Source organism: Aplysia californica, unplaced genomic scaffold (assembly GCF_000002075.1).
Source record: "Aplysia californica isolate F4 #8 unplaced genomic scaffold, AplCal3.0 scaffold00824, whole genome shotgun sequence".
NCBI classification, from domain to species: Eukaryota; Metazoa; Mollusca; class Gastropoda; order Aplysiida; family Aplysiidae; genus Aplysia; species Aplysia californica.
In genome coordinates this window covers 202,037-214,572 of record NW_004798094.1, presented here as the reverse complement: position 1 = coordinate 214,572, position 12,536 = coordinate 202,037, and the positions used below count along the sequence as shown (strand labels likewise).

Here is a 12,536-nt window from a genome sequence, read left to right as displayed (position 1 = left end):
GGGGGGGGTTCTGGTTTGATTCTGTTTATGTAATAGTTTAGAGGTATGTGCTGTGTTTGAAGGCAGAATATCATTGTTTGATCCCTTCTGTTGACGGCTTTTATGCAGTCACTTCAGTACTTAGACACTGCAAGTAAAATAAAGAAAAAGAAACAATCAAAGGAAACATATTTTTTTTACAGTTGCAATATTGAGGTGACGTATGGTAATATCAAAATGGTGTTTGTCAAGCTCAACCAAAGACTTTTTAAAGTTTTAGTAGAGGTTTTACGGCACTCGCAACTGCATAAGGTCATATGACCGCCAGAAAATTTGAGGTGTTTTATAAGAGAGTAAGAAACATAAAAAAGAAGGGGAGATAAGGACGATAGATATTTGATAGGAAAGAAGGAGCAAACCACACCACAGCATACGCCAACCACCCACTGTTTTTTTCTGGGTTTTTTAGGTAATAATTTAGAGGTATGTGCTGTGTTTAAAGGCAGAATATCATTGTATGATCCCCTCTGTCGAGGGCTTTTATGCTGTCACTTCAGTACCTAGAAACTGCATGTAAAATAAAGAAAAGGAAATACTAAGCTTGTTGTAACTATAACAGGCAGACAGCATATCTCATTTTTTTTAAAGTATGAAAAGAAACATTATTTTTGTTACAGTTGCAACATTGAGGTGATGTATGGTAATATCAAAGTGGCATTTGCGAAGCTCAACCGAAGACTTGTTAGAAATAAATAATATACTCCATGTTTTTTAGTTTAGTTTTAGTAGAGGTTTTACGGCGCTCGCAACTGCATAAGGTCATATGAGCGCCAGGAGATTAGAGGTGTTACAAGAGAGTAACAAACATAAAAAAGAAGAAGGGGGAGATGAGGACGATAGATGTTTGATAGGAAAGAAGAAGCAAACCACCCACAACCAAATCCTTGTCAGAAATAAAATAATATCTTCCGTAAAGAAAAAAAAAAGGAAAGATGCTTTACAGAAAGTATAGCCGTCAACAGTTGGCAGTTGAAACAAATCTGAAAACAAAGGGAAATGACTGCTGAAGCTCTTAGTTTTAGTAAGAATTTTACAGCACTTGCAACACAAATAAGTCATTGTACAAGTGCCAGATATTAGGGAGTTACTTGAGCAGCATCCATAATCTTTCAACTTAGAACCCAACATGTTCCCCTCAATCAACATCTCAACCGAAATGGAGTAAAGCAGTCTGCTGCCAGCCCACAATGTGACTACCCCTTGGAGACAGTGGAACATCATCTGTTCTTCTGTAGAAAATTAACCGATTTGAGGGGATGTTTTCTTCCCAAGCTACCCCACACATATAACTGCCTCTACTCCTCAAAACAAAAATTAGAACAGACAAGCAGCTATTACAGAATGGCATCAAGCAGAAGAGTTAACGCTCAAATGCTACTGGATCGCTAACAACAACAACAAATCGAGCAGCATAACATACAGAAGAAAAGAAGAAGAAAAAGAGAGGCGAGGACGATAGATGTTAGACAGGAAAGAAGGAGCAAACCACCCACATCAGAGACCCCCCCCCCCCCCAACCACCCACGCTGCAGAACTCCATGGTCACTCACAATGTCCACTAGCGGGTACTTGATCTCGATGTTGAAGCCCGTGTTGGCGTCCACCTCCAGGAGACATTGTTCCAGCGTCGGGAATGGCTCGGTCTCCTCCAATGGACACTCCTCGTCGTTGATTTCTGGATCGATAGCACGCAAAGTTTAGTTTTAGTAGAGGTATTATTGAGCTCGCAACGGCATAAGGTCATATGAACGCCAAGGGGCAGGTGTCAACACAGAAGTCTTTACAGGGAAACAGACTTAGACTGCTCACCTCTCTAGCTTCAACAGCACAAGGTCTGCTTCGACTATCAAGGCACCCCAGAAATAGCAGGTCACAAGAGAGTGACAAACATATAAAAGAAGAAGAGGAAAATGACAATAGTAAGGATCAGGAAAGAAAAAGCAGCAGTTCCCTGTTGTAGGTCAGGCACAGTTATGAGCGTGACATGAGTCAGCCCATTGGCAATTCTACTATGCTTGAATGAGAAATGTCCCCCCCCCCTCCGGCTCCTCCAGCGGACACTCCTCGTCGTTGATTCCTGTATCGACAGCACGCAGAGGAGAAGGCTTTGTTTAGTTTTAGTAGAGGATTAACGGCGCTCGCAGCTGCATAAGGTCATATGAGCGTCAGAAGATTTAGAGGTGTAACAAGAGAGTAACAAACATAAAAAAGAAGAAGGGGAGATAAGGACGATAGATGTTTCATAGGAAAGAAGAAGCAAACCACACCAGAGCACCCACCAACCACCCACGGAGGTTTGTTTTGTTTGTTTTTGTAAGTGCTTTACGGCGCTTGCAACTGCATAAGGTCATATGAGCGCGCGGGACACATTAGACTTTTTCAGTAGGAAATTTTGAATTTTGCCCGGGTGGCAGCCGAAGCCTACTCTTATCGATTTTAGATCACCAAAGGATCTTTAACGTGCGCAACTTGCACACGGGCCCTCCGAGATTTCTCGCCCTTGTCCGAGAGGGCTAGGTATAGATCTTTCCTACCAGAAAATCAGGGGTGTGGCTGAAAGACAGCAGTAAAAAGAAGCTAAGGAGTAGAACTAGAAAGGCTGTAGAAAGAATCAGGAGCCCAGAGGAGGGGGGCAAAGGAGATGAGGGAGTGGGGGGCAGAAAGAGGAGACGAAAGCAGACAACAGAACATTGCTAGAGAGCAGGAAAGGAGGTGAAAGGAGACACATTTAGAGAAGAAAATTTTTTTGTCACTACCCGGAGTCGAACCCGGGACCTTTGAATGAGAGGTTAACACCTTAACCTCTAGGCCACGAGAGCCCCCGAAGGTTTGTAATCAGTGTGATAATAATAAATAATAGATAGCATTTCATTTGTATAGCGCAAATCCCCGCTCAACAGCAAGCTCTATGCGCTTCACAATCTATACTATTACCCCATGTCGATGATTCCAGTGATAAATGTGTTTGATCTAATGGTTTTAGATCCGATTCTAATTCCTTCGGTTTTTGATGAATTTGATTGTCACATTCAACAGAATTCTGGTACCTGGGGGGCAAAGATTTTTTAGCTCTGGGCAATGGGCAGGAGGAAGACTAAACTTGTTACTAGAGATAACATACAAAGAAAAAAAAAGGAAGACAGACAAGTTTTTAGTTTTAGAAAGGTTTTACAGCGCTCAACTTAATCAGCAAAAAAGTGGAAGAAGATTAAATAATAAAATAGCAACAACTTACCAACACTGTTGTCTCCAGCTACAAACAGCTGAAAAAAAAAACAAACAAACAATAATAATAATTTTTTTAAAGTAGATGTTTTTAAGCCTCCATCCACACAATTTAGATCATTCATGAGGCGAGCTTTTGACCCTGTTGGAAGGGGCCAACCCGAGCTGAGAAGGATACAACATCCCATCTTTTCGGATTGGCAAGTCCACAAGGAACAATACCAGAAAACAGAATATGTGTCACGATGCAGTGGAATCAGGCGATCGTCAATTTTTGGGAACGTGAAGTCATTGGTGTCACCTTAAAGGTTCTTTATTTGCCTTGCTTTCGAAGAAAAAAATACGCATTTATCTAGAATAAGAGTGGAGATATTTGCGATTTGAAGGAGATGGAGTCATCAGGTTTCAGCAGTAAAATAAGCAAAAAAATGGCCGCCAAAGTTTGGTGACTTATATGGCTTACGAGTCCTTGGAAACTGCCAATTCACATTTTTTGTGCTTTTAATCAACGTTTTTCCATAAAATCCACACATAAAAGGGTTTTTGAATGGATATACAAGGTGTTGAGCCAAAAAAAAAAAATTTGAAATTTAATTTCCAAACAGACTGAAAAATGCAGATTTCTCAGATTTCGTTATTTTGACGAGTGCCTGATTTCACAACGCTGTCTCTTCACATATGTATTACAAACACAAAAACAGACTTCCATACAAAAACCCTGAAAAATTTTTTTTTTAAGTTTTAGTTAGAGTTTTACGGCATTTGCAACACAATAAGGTCATATAAGTGCCGAAGATTAGAAGTGTTACAAGAGAGGAACAAATATAAAAATGAAGGAGACGATAGATTTTTAATAGGAAAGAAGGAGCAAACCACACCAGAGCACCCGCCAACCACCCACCCTTTTCAAATGTGATAGATACATTTTGTATGTACTCATTGGCAACTATTATACACTTGTCAGCTCTATCCCATCCCAAGTTTGGCTTAAGAGCACTGTCATGCTTCTCTCTCTAAAGTTAATTCAGGCTGAGAGAGGTATACAACCTCCCAACAAACAGATGGAGACACTCAAAAAATAAAACTTTCCTCGACGGAAATCGAACACAAGACTTCTGCGTAAGATGGCAAAAAGCCTTTCCATTAAAATAATAAAAATCATTATCATTATTACTTCCATCATCCCTACACCACAAAATCTGAATATGGACTATAAAGATTTCCAATCAAATGTAACAAATGACATTGTTACTCATTGGTCTTTGTAGGAAAAACAAAAAGCTACCTTCATAGACTGGAGCTGGGCAAGTGTAAGGTTCTTGACAGGAATTTCAAACAGTTCAGTCTTGGCTTTTTGGCTCTTTTTCTGCAAAAAAGATTTTTTAAAAGCATTAACTTTTGCAAATGGACAAAGTTTAAAAAAAAATTCCACATGAAATGAAAAGTCCCAAAGTTCAAAGCAAGAAAAAATATCTACGACAGTCCGAACGATGTAAGTCAAGAACTTCGTCTACCGTTCTTCAATCATTTGCCCGCGTAAAATCAGAAGCTGAGCCCACCATTAGCTCAGTTGATATCACGCCGGGCTAGGGAGCTGATGGCCATGGCTTGAATGCGCCTAATTGGGCTTCCTGAATTTGAATGTTTTAGACTGTTTTCAAGGCCATCCGGTTCGATTCAGCTGAAGATGGACATAAAATTCAGAGGTTCTGCATCTTAAGCTATCTTAGTGTGTTGAATGAGGGGATTTTAGTTTTAGTAGAGGTTCTTTTTTTTTTTTTAAGTAGAGGGTTTTACGGCGCTCGCAACTGCATACGGTCATATGAGCGCCAAGGGGTGGGTGTCAACAGAAAAGTCTTTACAGGGAATCAGACTTAGACTGCTCACCTCTCTAGCTTCAACAGCACAAGGTCTGCTTCGACTATCAAGGAACCCCAAAATAGCAGGTCACAAGAGAGTGACAAACATACAATAGAAAGAAGTAGAGGAAAATGACAATAGTAAGGATCAGGAAAGAAAAAGCAGCAGTTCCCTGTTGTAGATCAGGCAGTTATGAGTGTGACATGAGTCAGCCCATTTACAATTCTACTATGCTTGAACGAAAAATGTCCCCCCTTTGGGAATGGCCTAAAGTCACTTCAGTCAGTGGCACTGCCCCGGGGGTTAGTAGAGGTATTACGGTGCTCGCAACTGCATAAGGTCATATGAGCGCCAGAAGATTAGAGGTGTTACAAGAGAGTAACAAACATAAAAAAAGAAGAAGGGGAGATAAAGATGATAGATGTTTGATAGGAAAGAAGAAGCAAATCGCACCAGAGCACCCGCCAACCACCCACTGAATGAATGGGGTGTGAGACCCAGACAGTTTCGAAGTTAGAAGATCAAAAGAAGGTTGACTATGAATGTATCCAACAACAACAGTAACAATCATGGACAGGTGTGCAGCATTTAAGGACTGTCTCATCTCAAAGCAAAAATTTTCACAACATGTCTTAGAACTTGAACCAGTTGGGCAGACAGCCAAAAGGTTGTGGGTTCAAACCTAGTTGGGAGCCCAACATTGTGTTCTTGAAAAAGGGCACTTTACATGAATGTTCCCATTTTTCACCAAGATGTGAACAAGTACCAAGCTATAGACTAAAAGATCTTGTCAATTTATAAGTTTTTAGTTTTAGTAAGAGTTTTACAGCACTTGCAACACAATAAGGTCATATAAATGCCGAAGATTAGAGGAGTTACAAGAGAGTAACAAACGTAAAAAAGAAGAAGGAGAGATAAGACAATAGTTGTTTAATAGGAAAGAAGGAGCAAACCACACCGCAGCACCCGTCAACCACCCACATTTATGAGTGTTTTAGCTCTTGTAAAAAGTTGGGAAGCCAAGAATGTTTCTGATAATTCTAGGATCTGCTGGGGTAATAACATAACAATTGCAAAGACCAGAGGGCATGCTGTAGATAATGAATATCATGCACTATACAAATGTTGTTAAATATTATCTGCATATTATGTTATTAAATATTCATCTTCAATGAATCGATGTTTCTTCGGCACTTATATGACCTTATTGGTCATACAAGTGCCAAAGATTAGAGGCGTCACAAGAGAGTAACAAACATAAAAAAGAAGGAATAGAGATAAGGAAAATAGATCTTTGATAGTAAAGAAGGAGCAAACCACACCAGAGCACCCAACAACCGCCCACAAAGAAAACAAAACAACAAAAAGCAAAAATGAAAGAAGAACCCGGCCACAAGAAAACTTACGTTGTTTTTTTAGTTTTAGTGAGGTTTTTCGGCGCTCGCAACTGCAAAACGTCATATGAGCGCCAGAAGATTAGAGGCGTTACAAGAGAGTAACAAACATAAAAAAGAAGAAGGGGGAGATAAGGACGATAGATGTTTGATAGGAAAGAAGAAACAAACCACGCCAGAGCACCCGCCAACCACCCATGCTTACGTTGGTATAAGCTACGTTGACCACAAAGTCGTGGTAGATGACCGCCTTCTTATCCTTGCTGAGCAGAACGTCAAACTCAACAAAATCAGCTCCCTGGCGAAAAAAGAGAGGGAAAAGATTACACCAGCTCTAAAGAAACATCCTAAAAAATCTATTCTCTATGCCACTGAAACATAATACCACAACATATACATATATATATAAATATATCAATAAATAAAGCTATTCCGTCATCAATATAAAGTTGAAATAAAGAAGTAAAATCTAAACGGTATGACAGACATATTATTGAACAGACTTCACAAACAAACAGAAAGTCATAGACATACGGGTAAACGCAACATTTTAAAAACACATTTCACAGACATTTTGGACAAGTTACACGGGCATAAAATTAAAGACATACGGGTCAACGCAACATTTTAAAAAGCAAAAATAAACTTAAGAATAAGCAATAGCAACAAAAAAAAAAGCCTACATATTTCTTTCCCTTCACTGAAAAAGACTTTGGGAAAAAAAAGAATAAAGAGACTGAAACAAAAATAGCCTGTAAGGCTTTGCACACAAACACACACACACACACACTCACGCTAATCTTTTAACATGTTTTGTGCACAGTACATCCCTCGCTCTAAATTAACTTGTCAAGGTTGCATTTCTTAAACTTTAAGGATTTGAAAACAGTGGCCCCTCTCTGAGTCTTAACTGCAGTTTGTTCGTTTGAATAAAGGAAAGTAAAGAGAAGCATATGTGAGGCATCATGGTGAAATCAGGCGCTCATCAAAAGATCGAAATTAAAGAAACTGGCATTTTTCCGTCAGTTTGGTAATTTTATAGAATTTTTTATTTTTTTTGGCTCAACACCTTTCACGTCCATCTAAGAGCATGTTTCTCCAGGGATGTTACTGAAAAACGTTGATTAAAAAAAACCCCAAAAAATGTAAGTTCTCAGTTTCCCCGAACTCTCAAGCTATGGAAGTAACCAAACTTTGGTGGCCATTTTCTCGCTAATTTTACCTCTAAAACCAGGCGACCCCCACCTCCTTCAATCGCAAATATCTCAACTTGTATTCAAAGATAAATGGATATTTCTTTCCTAGGCAGAGACACAAATGAACAAACTTTACAATGATAACAATAACTCTTCATGTCCACAAATTGACGAGCGCCTAATTCCACCGCGTCATGACACATATCATCTCAAGAGAACAGTCATTATGAGGAAGAGACAGAAAAAGACTGGTGGAAACAGAGAGAAAAGAACGAAAGAAGAAAAGTAGTCAGACCTACCAATGGTGCCTTCCGACCACCCGCCTCATCCTTAAGTGACAACTCCTGAACCCAACCAAACTCACTTGGCTGAGCCGTTTGTCAAATCTTCCTTTCACATTTTCCGTTGTCATGAAAGAGTATAGGGTGTGCAATTGCTGACTAATGAACTCTTAAACGGGCAAAAAAAGCCACAAAAACCAATAAACAGTTCCCCCACCTCAAGAAAAAACAACAAAATCAACAAAAACAAAAACTAAAAAAAAAACCCCAAAAAACCCACGCTTTTTAACTCCGAGGGACCACTGTAATTCTTTTCTTTTTTTCCAGTCGGAACTATCTAAAAATACAAAAACTGCACACAGATTTTTTAAATTTTTTTCTTTTTTTCATTTTTCGGTTGTTTTTTTTTCTTTTTTCTTTTCTGCACAATTCCAATAGCCAGAAAACCTACGTGTTTCCCTGCCGCAGCAAAGGACGCGATTGTGTTTTCCTTGAGCATACTCACTCTGAGAACAAAGAAGATGTGTGTGAGGCATGGGAAAAACAGCATTGGGTCCCACTTCAAAATGAGAAGCAACGGTCAAAAAGTCACTACTCCTGCTACTGGAACATAGCTGCCAACTTTTCAAAATCACAACACCCCCACCCCCAAAAAGAACCCTGACTCTCCACCCACTCGGTGGGTCTAGCTAGAGAGCGGGCATTGGCCTAGTACTGCCCCCTCCACCAAACCTTTCACAAAAACTTTTCTCGTTTGAGCATTTAATACGTTTAAGCTTTGTTCAAAGTAGAGCTACAATAAAAGATATCTCCAACTGACTTACGGGCTTCCTTCTCATTATTATCTGCAAATCCTGTTCTTAAATTCATAATTTTTCTTTCGCACCAGCAAATCCATACTAGAAAATAGAGAACAATATGTATTTTCAACACGAAAAAGGACTACCTTACTCAGACTCTCAAAAATGTATTTAATACATTATTTCACATATGGATTGGCAGCTATGCTTTCATAATTGAAGCGAGTTTTCTCCAAAACTTAGTTCTGTCCATTTTTTATGAAAACAGAGTTATAGTTGTAACCGAGTTCGGAATTCAGATATCTGGTTATGAAGAGAATAATTGTCGAAATCCCGAATCTCAGCTTCATTTTGTGAGGAACAATAGGAATAATTTCTGCAAAATCTACTAGTTTGACCACTCGAACAGTAGCTTTTCCGATAAATTAGTAAAATGTTTACTGTCATTTCTCACCAACTTGCAAAAGTGGACAGAACCTAGTTTTAAAAAAAAAAAGCTCTTTAATTATCTTCAGTTATCATTGTACTACCACAAAGCTCATGTAATATTTTTGATCACACAGTTACATTTGTGTGGAAAAAAAAACGGACCCAAAAAAATAAATGCTGATTAAAACAAAATCAATTTTGACGAGCACTGTGGTTGTGACAGAGGTCGGTCGTACAATCAAACTGAAGTGACCATTGTCTCATTTTGAAGCGTTTCTTGTCAATCAAGACCGGTGGTGACCCCTACAAATCGGAGGGGGGTTAAAATAGTCCTTCCTCCCCCCTCCCCCTGCACCTCACAACATTTCTCCACTACTACCTTACAGACGCTCAGTAACACTGTCTGATGTAGAGATGGAATTTCTCTGTTGGTCATTTTTGCATCTGCAACGTGATGCAAGGAGTTGCACTTCCACTGGCATTATTTTCAAAGGTTCATTCTGCTGTATTTGTGTAGATGTATCAATACATAATATGGGAGTCTTGACTATTGCCCCATGAGAACATAAGCTAGGTAGGTATGAGTCGGAAGTAAGCTGGAACAAAGATACATGACAACATATTATGGTTAAATACGTCCATCGTAACCACCCAGAGTCGAGAAGAAAAAAAATAGGTAATTTCAGATGGGTGGTTTTCTAAAACTGTGTCATTATAATATTTAAAAAAAAAACAACACAAGGAGAGAGGTGGGGAGTGGATGTTCGTACAGGTGATTGTCTTAGACAGGTGGTTGTTAGAGAAAGTTCGATTACATTCCATAAAAGCGTGTTACAATACAAGGATCACTTTGCTCGATCACAGGAACGCATTTTTTTTTGGTAGAGGTTTTATGGCGCTAGCAACTGCATAAGGTCATATGAGCACCAGAAGATTAGAGGTGTTACAAGAGAGTAACAAACATAAAAAAAGAAGAAGGGGAGATAAGGACGATAGATGTTTCATAGGAAAGAAGAAGCAAACCACACCAGAGCGCCCGCCAACCACCCACAGGGAAGCACTTACACAAAAACAGTTGTCATACGGTATAATATAAGCAGACAAAGTGACGACAAACAGAAACAGAAGAAGGGTAGGGGAAATAAGACAGAGAGAAAGGACAAAAGGGTAAGAGAAAAGAAGGAAGACCAAGACGAAGGAGGTGAGATGACATAAGGACTTGATTAAAGAAAAAAAGCAAACAGGGAGCCATACAGAAAGATCATCGGGGAAGCTATGTCCTCAGAGACATTCTGATATGATAATGACGATAATAATAATGACAATAATAATAATATAATAATAATAATAATAATAATAATAATAATAATAATAATAAATGACAAGGTTCCTTTGTAGATGGAATCTTTTTTTTCCCCATTCCCTTGCTGGATCTTTTTGACTGCAACTGATATTTTACCTATGTGACCCATTTTTCCTACTTCATGGGGCCCCATGCCTTCAGGCAGCCACATCTAAATTTCGAAGGCACTCTTTTTTTTTTTACACTGACCAGAGTATTTTCAGCTGGTAGGAATCAATTTGGAATTTTCTCCGGGTGGCGGCCGAGGTATATTCATACAGATTTTAGGACCACCATGGGATATTTAATGTGCGCAACTTGCACAAGGGGCCTCTGAGACTTCACTTATCCGAGAAGGCAAGATGTTCGATCTTACCAACCCAAAGATCTGGGGTGTGGCTGAAAGACAGCAGAAAGGAGCGAGAAGTAGCAGTACAAAGAGTCAGGGAAAGAGGAAGCGAGGAAGGTAGGGTGAAGAAAGTGGAGATGAAAGCAGATAACAAAAATAGGGACTAGAAAACAGGAAAGGTGGAGGAGAAAGAAAGAAGAAAATTTTTTAGAACAAAATGTTTTTTCCTTCCTGGCAGCTTTTTGGTCGGTCCCGGCAGCTTTTGACTGAGAGGCACACACCGTACCTCTAGACCAAGAGAGCCCCTGCTGCATGACTTAACCACGTGTCGTCTGCCAGACGGCCGATTTCATCCATCCATGGTGGCCCCGAGCCGGTCCAATCAGCGCCCGCTCTAAACCCGGCTGGATTTAGTTGCATGAAAATACCCGGCATGTCTGGGTTTGCAAATTGCAAATGGCGTCTTTCGAGGAGAAGATCAGAATGCTTTCTGTGTTGTTTAGATGCATTTGAAGAATAACATATCAACAACAGAAGCCACCCTCTTAACCCTTAACTGAAAAATGTTGCCCCTCCCCTCGACATCTAAGGGTACAAGAGAAAGGATAAAGTAAAGTAGCAAACAAAATCAATTGAAGAATGAATGAAGAATTCTGAGGATCCTTTTGGTGAGACTAGCCAAGAGCAAATTTCTGCCACAGAATCTTGAGTATAATGAAGGTAAGATACTGACATTCATCTCACAAATCACTTAGGGTTCTCAACTGAATGGAGTAAGTGCCTGGATAGGACCTGGGGCCTTATGTCGTGTGCTTTTGGCTCTGGAATTTCTTTCACGAGTTCCATAAAATATTCCACAGACAGTTCTTAGTTCCCAGATACTTCAACAATTGTCATGGTTGGTTTGCCTCTTTTATTTTTTCTGTCAAACATCTATCACCATTATCTCTCCTCTTTTTTTTTCTACCATACATCTATCACCATTATCTCTCCTCCTTCTTTTCTGTCAAACGATTATCACCATTACCTCTCCTCCTTCTTTCCAGTCAAACATCTACCATCCTTATCTCACCATTTTCTTTTTTACCAAATGTCTGTCTTCATTATCTCTCCTCCTTTCCTGTCAATCATCTATCACCATCTCTTCTCCATCTTTCCTGTCAATCGTCTATCACCATCTCTCTTTTCCTTTCAACCCAACTATTGTTCTCACCTCACCTCTCCTCACAATTTTTTTCCTGGTAACCACCTCTAAATTATTTTCAGCACTTATTTGACTTCCTCACACGCGTTGCTTGTGCCGTAAAACTGTTTTCTACAACTAACCCCCAAGGTGAAACTCTCTTACCTGGAGTAGGAGGCTCCCATCCCTCTATGTCCGATGTCCAGAGCTTTGGCCTGCTTCCATTTCCAGTGGGTCTGAAAACTCTGCTCCATGGTCAGGTTGAGGATGGGTAGGGGGGTCACCAAGAGCATCTCCACTACAGCGGCCAGGGAGAGAATGAGAGAATGAGAGAGACGAATGAATGAGAGAGAGAGAGAGAATGACGAATGAATGAGAGAGAGAGACAGAATGAGAGAGAAAGAGAAAGACCAATGCGAGAGAGAGAGAGAGAGAGAG

At 39.8% G+C, this 12,536-nt stretch overlaps 1 protein-coding gene across 1 annotated transcript in view; it reads right to left on the bottom strand.

Annotated features, from left to right (window-relative positions):
* Positions 1-12,536, bottom strand: part of LOC101854830 (putative glycerophosphocholine phosphodiesterase GPCPD1 homolog 2) — a gene marked incomplete at its 3' end in the record, with an annotated part of 32,586 nt that overhangs the window by 2,799 nt on the left and 17,251 nt on the right. Inside the window, 6 exon segments of the mRNA XM_035972744.1 lie at positions 1,590-1,714; positions 3,275-3,302; positions 4,550-4,630; positions 6,724-6,816; positions 8,447-8,501; positions 12,264-12,396. Of these exon segments, the coding sequence (XP_035828637.1) occupies positions 1,590-1,714; positions 3,275-3,302; positions 4,550-4,630; positions 6,724-6,816; positions 8,447-8,501; positions 12,264-12,396 (515 nt within the window).